Below are 22,180 nucleotides of genomic sequence, written 5' to 3'. Positions count from 1 at the left end.
TGCTCATCCACCAATCAAGAGTTGCGCCTCTGCGTCGGCCCATCCTTACTTCTCCGCCTACCAACGCAGAGAGAAAGTACTAGTTCCTTCCGCCAATCCCTGCAGGCCACAGCTAGCTTTCCCGCCTTGTCTCTTTCCTTTTACCAATCAGAGCGCCCCTTTTCGACCCACGGCTAGCCAATCAGGAGTGCGATCCATCCCGCCTTTGCGTTCGTTCGCAGAGGCAGGTCTCAGTCGATTCTGAGGGGTCGGTGTCGCCGCCTTCTTCCAGCAGCTCCATATAGTTTAAAGGAAGTGGCGGGAAGCCGGTGTGTGGCGGACTCCATCGTTCCCGAGCTCGCTTCGGTAGGGGCTGTGTGCTCTCTGAGGAGGAGCGGAAAGGGTGGAACCGGAGGAGTAGCGTCGGGGTGGTGGAGTGGTCTGTAAGGAATCCCTCAGGTCCGGCCTGGCTGGGCCGGGAGACCTAGAGTTCCCAGCATGCATCGCGGCCGCGGGGTGGGACAGGAGCTGGAGCTGCCGGAAGCGCTTCCCGTTCTGAGGTTTCTGGGCCTTGTCTGGTGGTCGTAGGCTCTGAGGTCCATTACATTCTGTCGAGACGGTGTGGGAACCTCCCCTGTTTATCTTCAATCGCAGGAACTCTAATCTAGCAGAGAAGAGACGGTAGATGAGTTAATAGCACTGCGGGGAAAGCGAAGGAGGTAGTGGCTGGTTTTTTTAGGGATGTGTATTCGAACTGGCTCTTGAATCTGCGCCTAATGCGTGCCTACTTGAAGGAAAGAAAGCAGGATTCGGTTGTGTTGGAGCAAAGACTATCCTGATCGTGGCCGTCGTATTCAGTACGTTGTAAAGAAGCATTAAAAAATGTGACTGTCAAGACTGGTAGGGACCAAGTAAAAAGTTGGAGAGAATGGCATTTAGAAGTATGGCTGAACGTAATGACACCGCCCTGTGTCTCCTAGCCACTCTGAAGGCTGAAGCCAGAGGATTCGTTGCATCCTGAAGGTCTAGGCCAGTGTGGACAACTCAGAGGAGAGCGGAGCAAACACAAGGGGAGTGGTCTTAGCACCTTGATGGTAAAACTGCATCTTTATAGCTGCTGCCTCATCATAGCATTGGCAGTGTCTAACAGAAAAGGCAAAATTGGAACTTTTCTCAGAACTGGATGTTTGGATGTTGGAATTTGGTTATATATCAGGTATTCAAGATTGTTGAGAATTTTGAGGCAAAGTTAGAGTGCAAACCTAAGAGAATTATAGGGTGCAAGTTGTCAGTAGATTGGCCCATCATCTGGGTGATTCGTAACGGATGACTGTCCTACTTGGAGACTGAAAATATAATCTAGGAAAGTCATCTCAATATAAACAACGTATATGGAGATGGAGGGTGGAGGTAGTTTCAGTGTCCAAACAGTATGTGAAGTCAGATGGTTTTAGATTTTAAATACAGTGTGGGGCTGAGAATCTAGCACTAGAGAGCTTAGCTAGTATATAAATGGCCCTGGGCATACTTCTTAGCTCTATAGGAAAGAAAAACAAGTATGACTATCAAATTCACAAAAGTTAGAGTATTGGCAGATACAAGAAGTTCTGGTCTACTCCAAGTGAGTGTAAACCAGCTTAGATGTTCTGAGAATGTTTTGGCAATGCTTAGTGACATTATATATGCAAATATGTGACAAATCCCCCGAAAGATTTCCTAGAAAGATCTCCACCATTAGCTGACATCATCTGTTATGATTAGAAGATGAATTAATACCTCCAAGGCTCCTAGCAATTAAAGTGAAAATGTAGAACTGTTTTGAGACCCTATTTTGAAATACAAAGGATGTTTGTCTTTACTAGTTCTACATATGCAAAACTAGTTTTCTAACCCATCAGCTATGAGTATAAATAATATCCTGTAAACTCAGATTTCTAACGTTGATTAAACAACTGCTGCTAAGGTTGCATCCTTTAGTGGGATAACTAAATACCCACGTCTCGCTACTCCGGTGACTTTGTCATTGTGTTAGAGCACTGAGGAATGGCTTACTCTCACTACCAAGTTAGAGTGAAGACAGACACAAAGTACACATGCTCCACTAAAAAAATCATAGTCTCGAGTAGCTGTTCTCTTATAGGTTTCTAAAAGGTGGTCATTGTGTGGGTGTAGTCATGACTCAACAGTAAGGAGCCCAGCTGCTGCTTCCAGGGACCTGAGTCTGCATTCCAGCACATGTTCAGTGTGAGTCTGGCTCCAGTCCATCTGACCCACTCTGGCTTCCAGGGGCACCTATATGCATGTGGTGCAACACATAGGCATATGTTCACATATAAATAATCAAATCTTTTAAAAATTATTGTACGAAACTAAAAGAACTTAAGTATTCTTAGATGACCCAGTGACTGAATAGAAAGTAGTAAACAAAAGACAATTAAAAAGATGAGGTCTGATAAAGGAACTGTGAAATAATTAAAAAATGAACAGTAAGTTTATTCCTGCTATAATGCAGACTCTTCTGACTTCAAGGTCATATCATGTGGCATGCTTCTGAATTTGTTCCCAGCAAGTCTCTTAAATGTATCTTTAATTTATAGATCTGTGCAATGTCTGGCATTAAAGGATCCCAGAAGAGATCCACACATGGATAAAAGTAATTTAGAAATAGAGTAGCAGCTCACTGATTACCATTACTGTTACTATTTGAGATCTCCTACAAATGTAGCCTTAGGTGGTTTGAAGGTAAGAGAGTTTGTCAAAGAATATTGTGCCTTGATATGGACTGTCATTAATCTTATCATTTTGGCTTGCCAGCAAAGCATATCCTTAGCTGCACCTGTAGAATCTTATATTGGAGTATTAAGGACCAAATCAGGAAGAACCTCATTAATCCATTTCAGTGTCATAGTCTGACTTTTACCCTGTTCCTCACTATCTTTTTTTTTTTTTTTTTTTAATGTGTGTATATTTTGCCTGCATGTAAATAAATTCACCATGTATGTTCCTGGTTTCCTCCGTGATTAGAAGACATTGGATTCCCAGGAATTGGAGGTGCAGACAGTTGTGAGCCACTATGTGGGTGCTAAGAACTGAACCTGGGTCTCATACAAGAACAGCTAGAGCTCTTAACCACTGAGTCATTTCTCCATCCCTGCTATTGTTTGTTTGTTGCTTAATAATCTTATTTTTATTTTTTGAAATGTATGTATATGAGTATTTTGTTTACATATATGTATATGCACTATGTGTGTACCTGGTCTCCTGAAGAGGTTAGAACAGAACATTAGATCCTCTAGAACTGGAGTTATGGATGGTTATGAGCCACCATGTAGGTATTGGGAATTGAACCCAGGTCTTCTGCAAGAACAAGTGTTATTGACTGTTGAGCCATCTCTCTAGCCCAGTTTCTCACTGTCTTAAGACATTTTAAAAATTAATTTATTTTTGTTTTTTTTTTTTTTGTGTGTGAGTGTGTTTTGAAAGTTTGACCACATGTATGTGTGCCACACTGTGTGTAGTTCCTGAGGTGGGCGGTGTCAAATCCCCTGAAACTGGAATGATATATTTAGTAGTTATAGGAGGGAGAGTAGTGGGATTGGGGAGTAGGCAGAAGTGGGTCCAGGAGACAGAAGAGTAGGGTCAGAGAAGACAGTTGGTTCTGGAAGAGAGAAGATTGATTAGAGGCTAGAGAAGACAGGGATTGAGCAGAGTGAGAACAGGAGGCAGTTGAAAGTGAACTGGGCAAGCAGACTGAGAGGAGGAGACAGTGACAGATGAGCCAGGAGAAGCTGAGCTGAGACAGAGAAGATACAGTTAGGAGACAGATAAAAAAGAAGAACCCATGAAGAACCCACAAACAAAACAGCTAAAAAGGGGGAGGAAAAAAAAAAGAATAAAAGCTATGATTGTGAGGTCTGGACCTTCTGCAAGAGCAAGAGGACTTAACTGCTGAGCCATCCTTTCAGCCCGGCTTCTTATCATCATGATGTGTGCTCACAAGTTTGACTAGGTTTCTTGATTATTTGGTTGGTGGGGAAGAACTGTCTTATTTTACACTGCGTATCACTCCTCCTAACAATGCAGTTACAAACAGCACAGGTCTAAGGGGAATGGGTTTATTCCGTGTATGATTGACTTTGTGCTACCCTTTCCCCTCTCCTTTTTTGGAACAGCACTTTCTTACTAAATTGGCCAAAGGTTGCATAGGGCATGGATGTGGGCCATGGGCTGAGAGGGAGGATAGATGCATAGCTGAAACCCTTAAAAGAATCTTTTTTTTTTTTTTTTTGGTTTGTTGATTTTTTTTTTTTTTTTAAATAACATTTCTGGTAGTAAGATGCTTGAACCAGGGTCAGGGATATATGCAGCTGATTGATAGGATTTTACCTAACAAGTATGATGCCCTAGTTCAGATCCCAGCATTTAAAAAAAAAAAAGCACTAGAATGCAATGAAGTGTTTGTCACAAAGCATGGGCACTTTATCTGGGATATGTGTATACTACTATGGTCAGAGTCAGTCAAGTAAATGAGCATGATAATATGAAACGACAAGGACATTTAAATAGGATTTGTGTATATGAGATTATTTGCGGGGCCTGGAGAGGTGGCTCTATAGTTAAGGGCTCTTGCTGCCTTTGCAGAGGACTTGAGTGGGATTCCTAGCACTCACATCTGTCTGTAACTCCAGCTCCAGTGGACCTAACACCTTCTGTTTCTTGTGGACATCTTCATGTATGTGTACATACACAGATAGATACATGCACATACTCATAAAAAGTGAGTTCTAGGTCAGCCAAACCTAATTGTCTATAAAGAACAACAGAAAATTTAAGAGTATAGTTCGAGCATCCTGCTCCTTGGGAGGCTAAGGTAATAAAATGGGAAATTTGAGGCTAGCCTAAGCAACATAGCGATGCTCTGTGTCAACAGAACAAATCCCTAGTTGGAACATAATCTAGGAAAAGTGTTCAGGAAGTAAAACTCTTTCTAGTCTAGAGATAATCTATGAACAGCACTTCAAAGACAGATTTTGTTCATATAGTCATATAGTTGTTACCTGTGTTTTAAAACCAATACATATATAAATTTTCAAGGGTAATTGTATCCTGACTTCTTGTAAGTTGTCCATGCCATTGGTTATACTTTTTTTTTTTCCAGTTAATTCTTTAAAAAATTCATGTGGTAGTTGAAGTAGCAGCTTGTAGATTATATTAAGGGCCCTTACCCGGGAGTGCCAAGGTTAAGTAATCTCCCATGGCCATAAAGAAATGGGATAACATGGTTGTAGATGTTTATACTAGAAAGGAATGCCACTCAGATCCTTGAAACAAGTGAGGGTATAGGTTTGGTCCTTTCATTGATTTTTATCAGATGGCTAGAATAGAATATAAGGGAACTGAGAACATTTATAATGAGGTAATTAAAATGGTAGAACATGGGGCCTAAAAGGAATGGGGGAGGAAGTTAGGTGGAAGGACTGGGAGCAAGAAAGCAAAGGTTGAGGGCAGGGACAGAGGAAGATTGTGGGAGGTATGATGTGAATGACAGACTAGCATGGGAGCTGTTGAAGATGTAGCTAAGTCAATAGAGTGCTTATTTGGGCCCTGGGTTCTAAACCTAGCACCACATAAAAAGTTGGGTTTGTTATACTCCTAGGATCCCAGCATTCTGGTGGTAGAGGCAGAAGGACCAAAAGTTCAAGACCATCCTGTTACATCCCAAGTTTGAGGCCAGCTTCAGCTACATAAGACCCTGTCACAAATGAAAGAATTTGAGGCCAACCCATAGCCTACACAGCAAGGAGTTGTCTTGAGAGGTTGGTATGTGGACAGTGGGATAGGGTGGGGAGGGAGGGAAGAGCCACATGTAGATCATTGAAGCTTAGAAGACCGGGTCTCTAGGGCATTGGGGCTGTCTGTTTAAGCTTTGAAAGTTGCCCAAGATAACAGAATTGAGGTTGGGCTTGTGCCTAAGTCTTCAGTAGTACTAATTGAAGGAAATGAATAATAAAGAGGATATGACTTTCCTATATTTGACTCAGATAGGCAAGGGCTGTTTCTGTCTTTCTGTGGACAGTTAAGGCTGGAAGAGACTTCAGGTATCAAAGGAGCACTCCTTAGTTTTTAGTTGCTTTCTTTGTTGATTTGCTTATCAGTAATGAGGTTTGTTATTTTCTGCTGGTGATAATGTCCAAATGAACTATTTTTCTTTTTGTACTTGCAGGTTTTCACAGTTGAGAGCACAGAATAAAGCAGGATGTCTGTGGACCCGATGGCCTATGAGGCCCAGTTCTTTGGCTTCACCCCACAGACTTGCCTGCTAAGGATCTACATAGCATTTCAAGACCACCTGTTTGAAGTGATGCAGGCTGTTGAACAGGTTATCCTAAAGAAGTTGGAGGGCATTCCAGACTGTGAGATTAGCCCTGTCCAGACTCGTAAATGCACAGAGAAGTTTCTTTGCTTCATGAAAGGACGTTTCGATAATCTTTTCGGCAAAATGGAACAGCTGATTTTGCAGTCGATTTTGTGTATTCCCCCAAACATCCTGCTTCCTGAAGATAAGTGTCAGGAGACGAATCCTTTCAGTGAAGAAAAATTCCATCTTCTCAAACAGGAAATCAAAGAGTTACAGGAGAAATATAAAGTTGAATTATGCACTGAGCAGGCCCTTCTTGCAGAATTAGAGGAGCAAAAAACTGTTAAAGCCAAACTCAGAGAGACCTTGACTTTCTTTGATGAGCTTGAAAACATTGGTAGATATCAAGGAACTAGTAACTTTAGGGAGAGTTTGGTGTCCCTGGTCCAGAACTGCAGAAAACTCCAGAACATTAGAGACAATGTAGAAAAACAAAGCAAAAGACTGGAAACAGTAATTTCTCAGTAGTGAAAAGAGGGGGCATGTAAATGGGTAGCTTTTCTTTGTTTACTCTTATGTTTAAGGTCTTTTGGGGCCACATTCCCCTCCTTTCCTAGATTACACAAAGCAAATCAGCAGATCTTCTAAATTGCATGTTCCAGTTCAGATTTCTAAAGTGGAACTTGTGTTCATTTGCTTTTCTCCCTCTGAAACTTGGGTTGGCTGTCCTCACGTCTGGTAATGTCTCCTGTTCTTTTGGGATTGTACCCATTTTGCTGTTAGGGATGTTTTAGTATGATTTCAGGAGGGAATAGAATCTTCATGGAACTGGATGTTTCTGCTCATTTTTATTGTATAAACCAGGTCTGTGTATTCACTGAGTATAACCATGAGGCACATCAGAGACTAATAGAGCTAGGCTGAGGACAGAGCTCAGTGGTAGAGTATGCTCAGCATGGGGGTGTCTCAGGATTTAACACGCCACACCAGAGAGAAGGAAAAGGAAGTTAAAGGGAAGCAGGGCGCAGCAGAGGGGATCAGGGATATGGGATGATGTATAGTGCAGTACTAAAGGGGCATGTCTGATTGATAATGTAAGATTCAAGTTAAGCTTAGAAAGTATTACCCTTGCGCCCATGGGATCATCCTAGGCAAAGAAAATAGCAGAAAACCCATAAGGTAGAGCATATTAAGGAATTCACACAGCTAGAACAGATATGGACAGTGTAGGAAACAGTATACACCTGTCATATTCCATTCTGTTTTTTGTATGACAAGCAAGGGCTGATAAGATGGGTCAGAGGGTAAAAGTACTTGTAATATAAGCCTGGTGACCTGAGTAGGCTCCCCAGAACCTACTTAAAGATGGGAAGAAAGACTTGACTCCACAAAATTGTCCTCTGACTTCTAAAGGTACACTGTGGCATGTACACTCCCATCCCCCACATCATGTGTGCACACACAGTGATATATATATATTTTTTTTTCCTTAAGAGACAAGCAAAACCCCTGTGTATGTGTGAGTGTGTGTTATTAAAAACTGACTCCTAGCTGGGTGCTGGGTTTCATGCACACTATTGATCCTAGTACTCAAGAGGCAGAGGCAGGTGGACCTCTTGTGAGTTTAGCCTGACTTACATAAAGAACTCCAGGGGACCCAGGACTAAAGAGACTGCATCTCAAAAAAAAAAAAAAAAAAAAAAAGAGAGAGAGAGAGAAAGAAAAAAGAAAGCCCAAATGTGATTGCTGACACTTGTTATATTGGTAAAGCAGACTTTATTTAGGTCTCTTAAGTTAGATATTGGGACCATTGCATCAGGATTTTGCATTGAGGGAAAGATTAGATTCTGAATATAAGAAGGATAAGAAATTGGGAATGAGCAGCTAAGGGACAGAATGGGACTTGTAGGGACAAAGCGGGGGTAGAAAATTACTAAAAGGGTTGGTGTAAGGGGTTTGAATGTATCCCACAAAATTCATGTTAAAACTCTTGACTTCTTGGTGGTACACTGTTCAAGTTTATACTTTGATTCATGCCATTACTGTGGGAACAGGAGTGTTCTTTAAGGAGTAGCTTTCCAATAAAAATATGAGTTCAGGTCCTGCTCTGACATGATCTATGGGAAGAGACAGCAGGAAGGCATTTACCTATAATAATCTTTATACCTATACTAAATATTTCAGTATTTACTTACTACCTTACTGCTTAATGTGTGTGAAGATATGTAAATCAGCACTGGCTTTTGTGGGAGCATGTTTAAAGAATGATGCTATAGCCAAAGATACTATACTTTGGTCATGAGCCCTTTGTGATCTTAATCCTTTTGACTGACTGAAGACAAATGTGAGAGAATTAAATACCCAACTACTTTATTAACCAGTCATTTGTGGGGCAAGTGGAACTGTGTCACCAGACAGAAGAACTGGTAAAGTTGAGCAGATTATTAACCCCAGCAATTCTGATAATTGAGAACGTTAGGCATTTGAATCTGTTCCCAACCAGATTTCCTGTCCTGGAACAACACCTCATTAAGAGGACCCAGACAAACGGTTGCATAGCATAGAAACTCAGAGTTCTCCATGCTAATGAGGTTATCTAGATAGGCCCAGAGGGTTTAGCCAATAAACTTCCTTTCCTGGACATTCTTTCCTGCAAAAGGTATTTAATCTCTGGTCCATTCAGAGTCAGTTGTATTGTATGCATCCTTTTTCACTATAAATAAATAGTTTGGACAAGCAAGGACTGTTTCTTTCCTTAAGGACTGCCATGGAGGGAAAGCTTTTGTCATGCCAAGCCAGGCCTAAGCCTTCCAGAGAAGGCCCCTCCCACACTCCTGGCATCCTGAGTTAAGCCAGATTCCTCCTGCCTGGCACTCATCTCAGGCCTGCAGCCCCAGACCCTCTCACTCCCTTTCTCAACTCCTTGTGGTTCCTAGCATTGCCTGGGTGCCCAGGAGCTTGAGAACCATAGCCTCCATTCCAGCCCCTGCCATTTTGTACCCAGAGAAACATGGGCTGGGGCCCATCTCTTAGGGGTATCACAGGAGCCTGGCATCTCAACAGGCAGAATGGAATGTAGCCTAGTCCCCCTGTGTTTCACACTGGTGTAGTTCTGACACCCCAGCAGTGAGAGGAAATGCAGAATCATAGTTTTCCATCATGGCCTAGGCAGTATAGCACTTTTATCAGTAACTTAGCTTGGACAGGGACTTTGCTAATTGATTGGGATAAGGAAGTAGTTAAAAACAAACAAACAAAACCTACAACTTTGGCTTCAGTACAGAAGAAATGTTTCCATTTCTAGAACAGATCCTTTGCAAGAGCAAGAACCTAGTGGTGGTAAGCAGTTAGTCTTGGAGTCCAGCAAGAGACCTTGGAGAAAAGCCAATCCCCTCTATGGCTTTTTTTGTTGTTTGGTTGGTTTTTGGTTTGGTTTGGTTTTGAGACAAGGTTTCATGTGCTTAGATTGGCCTCTGCTTCCAAAATGCTGGGATTACTACACCTGGCTTAATGTGGCTTTTTACTTAGATAAAAATTATTACATTTATTTCCAATTTAGCACATTGGAAAACTAATGTAGTTGAATGGGAGAATCCCTCAAAGGTACATTTATATTTTAATTTCTGGGACTTTTAAGTGTTGCCTTAAAGAAAGAGGGTCTTTGTAAATATAACTGAGTTAAGTAAGAAGAGATCATTTTGAACTATCTTGGTGGGCCCTAATCCAGTGATGATAAAATATACCTTCAAATGGAAGATTTGAGATATAAGACATGTTGTCTTGTGGCCTAGATGGTTTGGAGTACTACAGCCACAAGGTGGGAGAGGCAGGGCACAGATTCTCAGAGTTTCCAGCAGTGACCCTGTGGACACATTGCAGATTTTTGGCCTTCCACAGCTATGACTACATTTTTGGTGTTCTGAGTTACTGAGGTTTTTGTTGTTGTTGTTGTTTTAATAGCCATGGACCTAGTGAGATCAGAGTAAGATAACTGATAAGGGTATAGGGTACCTGTTAGTAAAATAAAATCTGAGAGCTTTTGTACTGTCTAAGCAAAATTCTAATATCTCTTTCAAGCATAATATTCTTTTTTTGTTTGTTTGTTTTTTGAGACAAGGTTTCTCTGTGTAGCCTTGGCTGTCCTGCATAATATTGTTTCATAATCAGAAATAGCTTCATGTATTTGTATATCTGCTCAGCTCTGACAGCTTAGAACAGGACTCTTGCCCCAAACAATTGGCACTGGGTCAATTTTGATCTGCTGGAAGTATATATCTGATACTTTTCCTGCCCACAACATTCTTAACACTTCAGTTTTTATTTGAGAGGTTATTTTCATATTGTCTGATAACTTGTCCCTTTTGGCCAAAAGTAAACATGTGATCCCAGCTAGGTCAATAAGAATATAGAATCTTAAAAATACATGTTTTGGGTATTAGGGACTAAATCTAGCTAGTGTTCACACTAAGCTATACCACTCAACTATACGCCTGCATTCCTGGAATTTGAGCAACATAAAAGGATGGGTATGTTTGATTTTTAAGATTTTTATTTTATGAGTGTTTTGCCTATGTATGCATGACCTTGCAGAGGCCAGAAGAGAGTGCTGGATCTTTAGAACTGGAGTTAGGGAAGCCTAAACCCTGTTCTCTAAGAATCATGAGTGCTTTTAACTGCCAAGTTCTTTCTCCAGCTCATAGGTAAATATTTTTATGGTGAAACCCTAAAAGGATATTTATTATTAGGCAGGAAAAGACCTGAAAATTTGGACAAGGCAACCTCAAAATTGGCATATTGTTGAGAATCAGTATAGGAAAGCAGTCACCTACAAAATAGTGGAGAGATGCATGTCACTGTGGGAAAACCTAACAGGAAGGTGGGCCAGACATACGACGATGCTGAGGCAACCTGGATGATGGGAGAACAGAGGTTAGAAGATACAGGCCACCCAGCACTTGGGAGGTAGAGGCAGGCAGATCTCAAAGTTCAAGGCCAGCCTGGTCACAGAGGAATGAGCAGGTGTAAGGAACATAGCTCAATAAGAGACAATATTAGAGTATGGGAACAAAAGTAATTGAATCTTGGGTATGAGTGGGCTTGGTGTACGGTAGGTGAATGCTAAAGGCTGGAGTACAACAATGGGGAGACAATATTTGTGGGACTAATACATTAAGAAATGAGGGACAATATAGGTTATTTGTTTTTGCTGTACTGGGTATGGAACCTAGGGTTCATAACATTGAACTACACCCCAGACTGGGGCTGGATATTTGAGATTTAAAATTTTTATTTATCTTTGTGTATGCCATATGTTTGCTGGTGCTTGTAAAGGCCAGAAGAGGGTATCAGACCCCTTGGGCCTAGGATTAACAGGTGATTGGGAGCTGACCAACATGGGTACTGGGAATCTTACTCCAGTCCTCTGAAAGAGCTGCAAGCAGTCTTTTGTTACTTGATTGGTTGGTTTGGTTTGGGATTGGGAGTGGGGCAAATGAGTGGGTGTTATTTTCTCTTTTATTTCAAGATAACATCCATTAGTGAGGGAAGTCAGGGCAATTTTAAGCCAGGAATCAAACTGAAGCAGACCACTGAAAGGTGCTACTTACTTTCTATGACTTGCTCATCCAGCTTTTAATTTTTTAAATTAAGATATAGTTATAATTTCTCTTTCCTTCCTCTCTTTCCCATGTCCCTCTTTTCAAATTTGTGGTCCTTTTGTTAAATTGTTATTGTTTTACACACACACACACACACACACACACACACACACACACACACACACACAAATACAGCCTGTTGAGTCTGCTGAGTGCTGTTTGTATGCATAAGCTTCACCCATGATACCTCAACAATATAGCTGCCTAAACAAGATCTGAACAAAGGCATCACCAGTACACATGCTAACATGAAGTTGCAGAGGGGTGAGGGTAGGGCGAATTTCATTGGTCCCACCCATAGACAATTACAGGTAACTAAGGAATGCTGAGTGAGAATATGAATGAATATTTAGTCTTCCCCAGGATGAGCTCCCTAATTGACTATTACCATGCAACAAGCATTCAAACTGGCGAACCATCCCCAGTCTGGACATTGAAGCCAATATTAAGATTTTAGAGGTAATAGGGCTAGCCGTGGTCTAGTTGGTAAAACTAGATGCTTGAATTTGGGGTAGAAAATGGAATTTAGATATCTGGAAAATCTCATGATAACATGGAATAACAAATGTTGAGAAATGAATAATTTGGTTTGGGGACTAGTAGGAATTTGTTGTCAGGATTAGATGATACAATCATACCTAGGACTGTAAAGTGAGAGACAATAGGGAGTGTGTTCTTGGAAAGCATTAGCCCATACGTAGGCATCCAGTGGGGAGCAATTCTAAACCTCAGTACTAGATCCAGCATCCATGGGTACAGCCGGAAACTGACAGAACTTTTTTGGTACCTCGGAGATGTGATCTGGGGGAACATTGCCATTGACAGTTAGAGGGAATTACTGTAAACAAGCTGTTATCAGGGAACAGTGGGTGTCAGACTTGTGACATGTGACATTTAAAGTGCAATGAAGGAAAATACCAAATCACATGGGGACATGGGATCAGGGAAGACCAGAACAGTGAAGTAAGGCCCTTCTATTTGAAAACAATTTATAAAAACTCAAGCTGGGCCGGGCGGTGGTGGTGCATGCCTTTAATCCCAGCACTTGGGAGGCAGAGGCAGGCGGATTTCTGAGTTCGAGGCTAGCCTGGTCTACAGAGTGAGTTTCAGGACAGCCAGGACTACACAGAGAAACCCTGTCTCGAAAAACCAAAAAAAAAAAAAACCTCAAGCTGGGTCAATCATGGAGCAGATTGAGCTTAGCTGAGGGACTGTGCTGGGTCAGAAACCCCTTGATAGGGAGGCAAGTGGGGATTCTTATACTGAGCAATGGGCGATGGTACCATGTGGCAAAGCCAGACTGCTGTTAGGGGATTGTGGAAATAGGAATCTGGACATGATGGCAGATGCCACAGAGGGGCCTGTATAGCTATTTGGTTTGGAGAGATTCTGTACCTAGAAATGCTGTGTAATCAAATCAGCTTTACAGGTATCGTGGGGATGTTTTAAAGAAAAGGGAGTGAAATCTAGGGCAGAAGAGGGAATCTGTCAAGGGCCATCATACAGTTGGGAGTTAATGGATAATTGAATACAGAGGAGACTGAGAATATGATTTATTCCATCAGACATATTGCAGTTATAGATATTTCCAGAGTATAGCAGTGCAAAGTTTTGCATTTAAACAGCTGACATGAATAAAGAGTGGGTAGGTGAATAACCTCCAAAAGTGAGCTCTGGTATTCACTTTTTTTTGAATCTGAGAGGACAAATATCAGCAGGAACTCTGTTACTGACAGTCCTTAATCCCAGCCCCTTCATCTTGGTACCACAGCTTCAGAAGGCCTCCAGGCTGAAATGAAGTCACATAGAATTCTCTAGCACAGTCCTATAGACAGCCTGCAAAGGAAAGCTCTCAGTCTCATCTCATAGGATACATGAATTCTAGGCCTCCTCCATCTCTGAAGACCTGTGGTCTTCTGTTCCACACAGTTCAAAAACCCGTCTTGAGCGTTGGCTTTCTGGTGGTCAATTCTGCTTACTACAGGCCGTGGGTTCTTCTGGTAGCCACAAAACCTAAAACGGGAAAAATGCACAGACCGCGTCAGCCCCAGCTCCTGAAGGGGCAGAATCATCTTGACAAACGCCACTCACCTCCTCCAGCATCCAGCCATATCCGCTGCTCTCCCAGGTCCACCAGCTTGGTGCTCAGAGTCCTAGAACTAGGCACAACTGGCTCATCCCAGGGTGACGCAGCATCATGAGGCTCCAGCACTCCGAGCCAGGGTGCTGACTCTCCTTGTGGTACCCTCTCAGAGAGGCCACAGGCTCCGGTCTGGTTCATCCTTTAAACAGAAGGCTGAACTCTGCTCTCTACAAACACAAAAAATGCTGGGCCTTCACATCACAAGTGGTAGGATACAGAGACATCCTAATTACAAACGGGGTTCAATTCAAGCCAGGATTATACCAATTGAACTCAATGTACGGGTGCAAGCAGCACAGCTATTCCATTGCCTGCAGCGACTCTGGACCGTCTGAGGAACAGTTAGACAAAGCGACAACAAAGAAAAGAAGCTTTGAACGCTAGATGAAGGGGTGCAGCGCGTCTCTGAAACAAAAGGCTATGCTTCTCTTTCCTCTCCCCTCCCCTCTCCTCCACTCTGCGCCCACCCCGTCGGGCCCTGGCCGCTTAGGCAAGCTGCAAATGGATATAGGTGAAGATGCAGGAGGTGATGGAGAAGGCGATGGCCGCGTAGATGAAGATGGACAGGTGCGGGAAGTGGTCTAGGTAGCAGCCCTCTTCCACCGGAGGCTCTTCTTCCTTGGGCTCAGGGCGCACGGTGGCCTTTCGAGACAGCCCAGCGCGGGTCCCCGGAGCCCTCCCGCTCGAGCGCCGTCCAGATTTCCTGCCAGCCGAGGATGCAGACTTAGGTGCAGGGGCACTGTGGCCCTCCTCCAGGGAAGGCTTATCGAACAGGCCCTCGTATTCAGGGTCCGAGTCGAAATGCATCTGCTCTGGACCCCAGGGCTTGCGCGAAAAGGGACCTTTAGCCATGGGCTCAGAGCACGGTTGGCTAAGCTGCTGAGACTAAGAGGCGAAGTCTCTACTGGGTCGCAGTGCAGTGGGCGGTGGCCCGGATTGCAGCAGTATTTCTATACCCTGGGTGGGTGGGGGTGATAGAGGCGGAGCCAGCAGAGCAGGGGGCCTCTATGGGGTCCGGGGCCTCTCTGCCCAGACGACACTTTCACTGGCTCCTCCTTTCCGCCCACAGCCTGTTGCAGAGGTTGGCCAGCCAGCTTCTAGCACCTCGCAAGTCTTGGCGCAGCAAAGTCTATCTCCATAGCAACGAGACTGTGGTGCAGGGGAGGAGGCGAGAGACGTTGGGATCTCCCGGCTAGTAAGGGGGACTCGGCAGTCTGGAAGTAGAAATGCAGGGGGCAAAGCTCCAAGCTGTGTGGGGAGCTTCCCCAGGGTTTTGTTTCTTCTTTCCAAAGACATGAATAATGTAAGATCTTAAAATTTGATAGACACACAAACACATTTAATGAGATGATGCACAGCTACGCAGTTTTATAACTAAAGGACATTGCATTGTTGCGTTGAGAGCCACGTACATGAAAATCAGCGAAGAAAGGCCAATTGACAAACTGCTAGCCACTTACTCTGATCACTCGATATCAGATATTGCCTTTCCCTCACTATCTTTATTCCTTCATTCCCTTCCTTCCCCTTCCCAGGCTGAACTTCTGATCCCTTTCTGGCTCCAGCAGATGTATGTGTTTGTATAATGTATGAAAAACTGACACAGTCTTGTAGAAAAAAAAAGGAAGCTTAACTGTGTACAAACGCAGGAGACTGAGGCAGAAGGGGATCACGAGTTCCCGTCCAGCCTGGATGTATAATGAGGCTCTGACTCAAAAAGACAAAACCAAACAAAACAATCTAACAAAAACAACGTCACAATAAAACTCTCACGAACCAAGGGTCCAGAAGTAATGCAGGCAGACTTACCTTTCCCTCCCTCTTCCTCCCTCCTCTCACTGCTATCTATATAGCCTATTTTTACATTCTTCATCTGCTTCATTGGTGCATTTCACTAATAATTGGAAGCAAATCTCAGGTAGCAGCAAGGTGGCTCGGCAGGTTAAAGGTGCTTGCCACCAAGCCCGAGAACCTGAATTTGCTGCCTGAGATTCACATGACGCCTACAGATTATCCCCTGAACTTCTATGCTCTGTGATGGACGTGTACATGCGCTCACATATTATACATTAAACATACATGCACACACTAGTTTTTAAAGTGTTGGAAAAAAAACAGTGTCCTTTCAGAAAAACAATCTATTTCAGAAAAAAAGTCTATTCCAAAGAGAAAAATGGAAAGAAAAAGGAGCTCATTTCTCACTTTCCTTCCCAGTCAGATTCTTCGGTACCTTGGGCTCTTGATGGGTACCACTAGTACCTTCAGTACTCAGTACTTCAGGAGATAGTACCACTATCTCCTGGCACCTCTGTTGTGCCTGAGGTTCCAAGGCTGGTTGTCAGTCCCTTGTAGGGTTTGGGGAGAGCAATCACAGGATTTGGGGAGAGCAATCACACGATTCGTTGGGCCCTTGTTGTATTGGAGGAATCCTTGGCAAGCCTGTCAGTATCAATAGAACTGATTCCCGCCAGACAGCTCATTCTAGTTCATCCAACAGAACCCAGGTTGGAGGTGTTGAAGTATTATGACCAGAATGCTGTGTCTCAGTCTCAAAGCTTTCAGGACTCCTTGCAGCAGTAGTAAATCCCACTCGGTCGTGGTATCATACTGATGTTTGTTGAGTAAGTGATACAGCAAATAGTGACTGTTGACAGCAAGAGGTTACATTCTCAGAATCTAGCAGCTCAGATAAGAGCCTCTCCTAGGACAAAGAGAACATGGGATCCTCAGCTATGCTGTTGGATAGAAGGTTGGAGAGTCTTTAGAAAATAGTCTGACAGTTAAAAAAAAACAAACGTTGAGCTTATACTTAAGATATATCCTAAGGGGCCTGGAGAGATGGCTAAGCAGTTAAGAGCACTGACTGCTCTTTCAGATGACCCATGTTCTATTCCCAGCACCACATGGTGGCCTGCATGGGACTGTAACTCCAGTTCCAGAAAACCCAACACCCTCTTCTGACTCCCATGGGCACCAGGCATGCACACAACACAGAGACATACATGCAGGTAAAACATACATATGCATAAAATTGTTTTTGAAACTTAAAAAAGATATAGAACCCAAGTCTTACCCTGAGCTGTGTAGCGGGTCACCTGCTTCAGCCTTCCTTTCTCTCTCCCATTCCCAGCTGCCAGAATCCAGAGAGGCACTCCCTGGAAACAGGCTGGCTACCATGGCCAAGGAATCAGATCAGTACCTTGCCCAGCCATCATTAGATGCTTACTCCTTCAATAGGAACATACACAGAGATCCAGAGGCACACTATATGCAGAGAGTGAGAGACCTCAGAACACTCCATCTTCGTAGGAATAGCTCTGTCAGTCCCTCCCCTCAGGGCTCAGGAACCCTGTAGAAGAGTAGATGGAGAAATTGCAAGAGTCAGAAAGGATGGAGCTTGCCAAGGAAACACGGCCCTCTAAATACAACAGGACCCACACACACATATGTGCTCACAAAAAACTGTGGTAGCATGCACAGGCTGGCATGGGTCTGTGCCAGATGGGGTGCCAGCACTGGGAGGAGGGAGAAGTGGACTATTTGTCCCCATCCCTAACACAGACTCTACCTACTATTGAATTCTGCTCACAAATGAAAAATTAATTTTCTCCTATGGAGTCTCATTGGGGAAACAAACCACTCTTTTGTTTGTTTGTTTGTTTGTTTGTTTGTTTGTTTTTAGAGACAGGGTTTCTCTGTATAGCCCTGGCTGTCCTGGAACTCACTCTGTAGACTAGGCTGACCTGGAACTCAGAAATCCACCTGCCTCTGCCTCCCAAGTGCTGGGACTAAAGGCTTGTGCCACCACTGCCTGGCCCACTCTTTTTTTTTTTTTTTTTTTTAAAACAAAACAAAACAAAGCCATATTTTCATTTGCCTGCATGTATGTCTGTGGGAGGGTGTTTCCCTGGAATTGGAGTTACAGACAGGTGTGATATGCCAGGTAGGTGCTGGGAATTGAACTCAGGTCCTCTGGAAGCTTTTAACCACTGAGCCATCTCTCCAGCCCTGAAACAAACCACTCTTGAGGGCAGACCCCATGCCCAGCAGTATATGGTCAACCGAAAGTGAGTGCTTAAAGACATCTTTGGAGGTTTTTGGTCTCATAATATTTTGTCAAGGCTTCTCTGCCCCCACATTACAGGTCCTTTTGTGTATGTCATCATCTCTGTGTGTATGAGCATGTTTGTCCTATTCTGGGTTGTTCATTTTTGTTCTATTTTATTATTATTCTTTAGATGCCTGTTGTTTTCTGACTAAAGACAAGCAAAGTGTGTACTCAGATGGGAGGGGTGGTGGGGAGGGTTTTGGACGAGTCGGGAGAACAGAAACCATAGCAGAATATATTGTATAAAAAGATACATTTCAAAGAAAAAATAGGAATAAGAAAAGATAGGATCCACTCCTAGATTCTACCTAAGAAAAATGACAGCTCTATGTGGAGATTAATGTTTAAACATCTATACCAACACTACTGGTTAAAGCCAGAATTGAGAATAATTGAAATGGCCACCAAATGGTGAATGGATGTGGTTCATCTATACAATTGAAATACTACCCAGCAATGTAAAGGAGTGAGCTACTGGTACCTGTTGAACTAGGGTGGGTCTAAATCAGTGTGCTAAGCAAAAAGGAAAAGCCAGGTAATAGAATAGATGTGAAATGTTCAGAAAGGACACATTTATAGAGGTAGAAAAGAGATATGTTGCCTGTGGCTGGGGGAGAAATATAAATGCTAGCTGTAAACAGGCTCCAGGCAACTTTCTAGTAACAGGAATGTGCTTAATGCTCAACTGTGGTATGGCCTTGTATATTTTCCTTTTTAAAAATCCCTTTTAAATTTTATGTGTGTGGGTGTTTTGCCTCTGCATGTGTTGGTGTACTCTGGTGTGTGTGTGTGTGTGTGTGTGTGTGTGTGTGTGTGTGTAGCCTTCAGAAGCCAGAAGAGGGTGTCAGTTTCCCTGAAGCTGGAGTTAGAGATGATTATGAGACACATTTGGGTGCTGAGAATTGGACCTGGTTGCTCTGGAAAAGCAGAGAGTACGCTTAACTGGTGAGAAATCTCTCCAGCTTCTTTTAAAATAAAAAGGGTTTATTTCACTTATGCATGTGTATATGTGTGCACGTGCATGCAGGTGTCTATGGATGTCAGAAGATGGTGGCATCTTTATTCTTTTTATTATTTTAATGTATGTGTTGTGTCAGTGTGAGAGTGCTATATATGTGGGGTGTCCAGGGAGACCAGATGAGGGTGCTGGATCCCCTGGATCTGGAATTAAAGGCTTTGAGGTGCTCAATGTGGGTGCTGGGATCCAAGCTCAGTTCTTTGGCAGAGTGACATATGTTCTTAACCACGGAACCATTTCTCCAGACATGTAGCTTAAACTGTCCTGGAACTCACTATGTAGCCAAGAGTACCATCAAATGCATGGGTGATCCTCTGGCCTCAGCCTGCTGCATGCTCACATTACAGATGTGAGCCACCATATCAGGCTGGAAGTACTTTTCTACCTTATAACACAAACACGCTTTCAGAATGGGTGAGGGAAGAAGTGTTCTGTAGCCTGTGGACTGGTAAAGAGGAGCCAGTAGATTCTGAATCCACTAACAGAATTTTCGTGATGATATGATAAACCAGAGAATCATGGCTGGATCCTAGACTCCAGGGTTGGTGCCGGCTATGGTGCTATTTAGACGATCTGTTCCCCAGGCAACAGTACCGTAGCCAGTGGTAAGATCAATGCATCTGTTAGTCCTGAGAAAACTGCCACCACTTACGATGGATGCAATTTGGTGAAGTATACTATTTGTCATAGACTATTTGTGTCTTTTGATGCAATTGTCTTGTCCTTGGGTGTTGACCCCAAGGCAGTCTCTTTGCAGAAGAATATGTATCGAAGTGATCTTGATCAGGGCACAAAATTGGAAGCAAATTCATTCGCAGAATGAGAGGAGCCTAGTTAATGAAATGAGGCTGCAGTTGAGACTGGGAGCAATTAGTTCAGTGGCAGGGTGTTTGCCGAGCATGCACAGGGTTGGGTGTGGGCTGATGGGGTCATCAGAGAGGAGTATCCTGGTGAAGTCTAATAGGCTTGTGTGGTTACTTAAACCAGAATGAAATGATGTAAGTTCACATGTATTAAAATGATAAGAAAATGTGAAATGCATTTTCATAGAGGAAACCTGGGATGGAAAGAGTAAAGGTAGTAATTTTCATCTTGTTTTTTTTGGTAAGATCATGTGGTGTCCTTCTCAGTTTTCCAGGTCTTGTGCGTCATTGTCATGCTATTTTTGTATGTGACAAAGGCAATTAGGGGGTGAGAAAAATACAAGCAACAGGCCTAATGGTTGTTGTCAGGAGTAACAATACCATGTGATGTTCTGATCAGAGCCCACACACTTTAAGGTCCTTATCCTACTGTCTAGATGGCCCTATATTGTCTAGCAACCACTTGATCAACAACAGTTGCTAGGCAACTAGGGACAGGGCTGGACTTCTGAATAACATCATAGCATCAATGCTTCTGCCTGCCTCTTCCCAGAAGCATCTATCCAGCTGTGTTATGCACTTGTCTACCCAGTGCTTTTCTCTCACTATCCTCCTTCAGGCTCCTGCCTGCCTGGGGCTAACCTACAAATAGCTCCCAATGGATCCACACCACCGTAGAGCCCACCACAGAACACTCACAGGGTCTATAAATCTTCCGTATGAACTTCTCACAATTGTGGGAAATGACCCTTAGTACTCTGCATGTCTCCCTCCCACCACCTCCCACCAAGCTATTCCACCATTATTCTTGTCTAGAGAAGGTCATCTGAAGCCTCCACTTATTCCCCGCAGTGACTGCTCAGTTCAGGACATGCCTATAATCACACCACTTGGAAAATGGAGGCAGAAGGACCAGAAGTTCAGGATCATCTTCAGCTACCCAGTGCATTCAAGATCAGCCTGGGCTACACTAGACCTGGTTTCAAACAACAGAAACAATAACACAGAGACAGAGAAAACAGAAGTAGATGAATTAACATGAAATGTAGCCACAGAGCCCCACTAGACAGGCCTTCCTGGGAACAACAGTGGGCCTCCTCTGTAAGTGAGATTCTTGGTGTGAGCAAATGATTCTATGCTATGAGTGTATGCATTGGGTCCCTGCCCTAAGGTCTGCCTTCATCTTCGCCCTGCTGGCCTTTCATAGGACTCCCTCAGCAGTGTTGTAACTGGCCTAGCAGAAGCCATCATTGAGTAAAGCTAGCCTTCAGAACTACATGCCAAACTAACGTACTTAGCCTCGGGGATTCTTTTATAGCAACGGAGAACGGACCAAGGCACCATGGGAAAGCCACAATGAGGCAATACTGTCAGTTAATGAGAGGGAACAATCTTCTAGTATAATTAGGCTCTTCCTGGTGATATCAGGCTTCCAGGAAATCTTGGTGGTGCTGAGTCTTACATCGCACCCAGTGTTAATGCTGGGCAATCCTACTGTAACATGAGTTGGCACTGGGATATCATTGTGCATGTGGTCCCAATCACTCCCACAGAAGGACACTCACACTGCAGAACACTCGGAGTCAAAGCTGGACAGAAATGTGATGAGCTGCCTCAGATGTGTCAAGTTTCTTATTTTAAAATGTTCAGGAAAGGTAGCCACCTTTCCATGGTGGGTTTTTTTTTTTTTCAAGTTCATTGTATTTTTATATAGTATTGTTATATCGTTCTAGGTAGCTTTATCTGACAATGTCTTCTGCTAAGTCAGTTAGAAGGAGGGAGTCCTTATGAAAGGCCAGCAGTGTGAGGGACATAAAAGCAACAGGGGGGCTGGGTACTTATGATTCATTCCCAGGAACTTACATACATTCTAAGAGCTACCCCTCTCCAGAGAATTCTACGAATAGGATTTTGTCTAACTGGAATCACATGGTGGGCACTCATATTCTTTCTAGAATTTTAAATTTAATTGTCTGTGTGAAGGTGTTAGCTCTTGTGGAACTTGAGTTACAGACAGTTGTAAACTACTATATGGGTGCTTGGAATTGAACCCA

At 43.3% G+C, this 22,180-nt stretch overlaps 2 protein-coding genes across 7 annotated transcripts; one reads left to right on the top strand and one right to left on the bottom strand.

Annotated features, from left to right (window-relative positions):
• Positions 1-204: 204 nt before the first annotated feature.
• Mis12 (MIS12 kinetochore complex component) lies at positions 205-7,720 on the top strand. 6 transcript variants are annotated; one of them, XM_076936414.1, is made up of 4 exons: positions 224-345; positions 960-1,195; positions 5,636-5,795; positions 6,203-7,720. In XM_076936414.1, exon 4 carries the CDS (start codon positions 6,236-6,238, stop codon positions 6,863-6,865), a length of 630 nt encoding a protein of 209 aa, XP_076792529.1. In that variant the 5' UTR covers positions 224-345; positions 960-1,195; positions 5,636-5,795; positions 6,203-6,235; the 3' UTR covers positions 6,866-7,720. The 6 variants fall into 6 exon arrangements, with proteins under 6 accessions (XP_034361270.1, XP_076792529.1, XP_076792533.1 ...); XM_034505379.2 differs by lacking the exon at positions 960-1,195 and having other exon boundaries at positions 205-345; XM_076936418.1 differs by lacking the exon at positions 224-345 and having other exon boundaries at positions 472-1,073; positions 5,636-5,799.
• Positions 7,721-13,531: 5,811 nt separating this feature from the next.
• On the bottom strand, positions 13,532-15,256 carry Smim48 (small integral membrane protein 48). Its single transcript, XM_034506344.2, has 2 exons — positions 14,086-15,256; positions 13,532-14,007 (listed from the first exon to the last, which is right to left on the bottom strand). Exon 1 carries the CDS (start codon positions 14,987-14,989, stop codon positions 14,624-14,626), a length of 366 nt encoding a protein of 121 aa, XP_034362235.1. The 5' UTR covers positions 14,990-15,256; the 3' UTR covers positions 13,532-14,007; positions 14,086-14,623.
• Positions 15,257-22,180: the final 6,924 nt, after the last annotated feature.

The sequence above is a fragment of the Arvicanthis niloticus genome, chromosome 6 (genome assembly GCF_011762505.2).
Source record: "Arvicanthis niloticus isolate mArvNil1 chromosome 6, mArvNil1.pat.X, whole genome shotgun sequence".
Lineage (NCBI taxonomy): Eukaryota > Metazoa > Chordata > Mammalia > Rodentia > Muridae > Arvicanthis > Arvicanthis niloticus.
The sequence above is the reverse complement of the archived record's forward strand: the minus strand, read 5'-3'. Positions and strand labels throughout refer to the sequence as shown.

Coding starts and splice junctions, on each gene's coding strand:
- Mis12 (XM_034505379.2), top strand. CDS start 6,236: ATGTCTGTGGACCCGATGGCCTATGAGGCCCAGTTCTTTGGCTTCACC.
- Smim48 (XM_034506344.2), bottom strand. CDS start 14,989: ATGGCTAAAGGTCCCTTTTCGCGCAAGCCCTGGGGTCCAGAGCAGATG.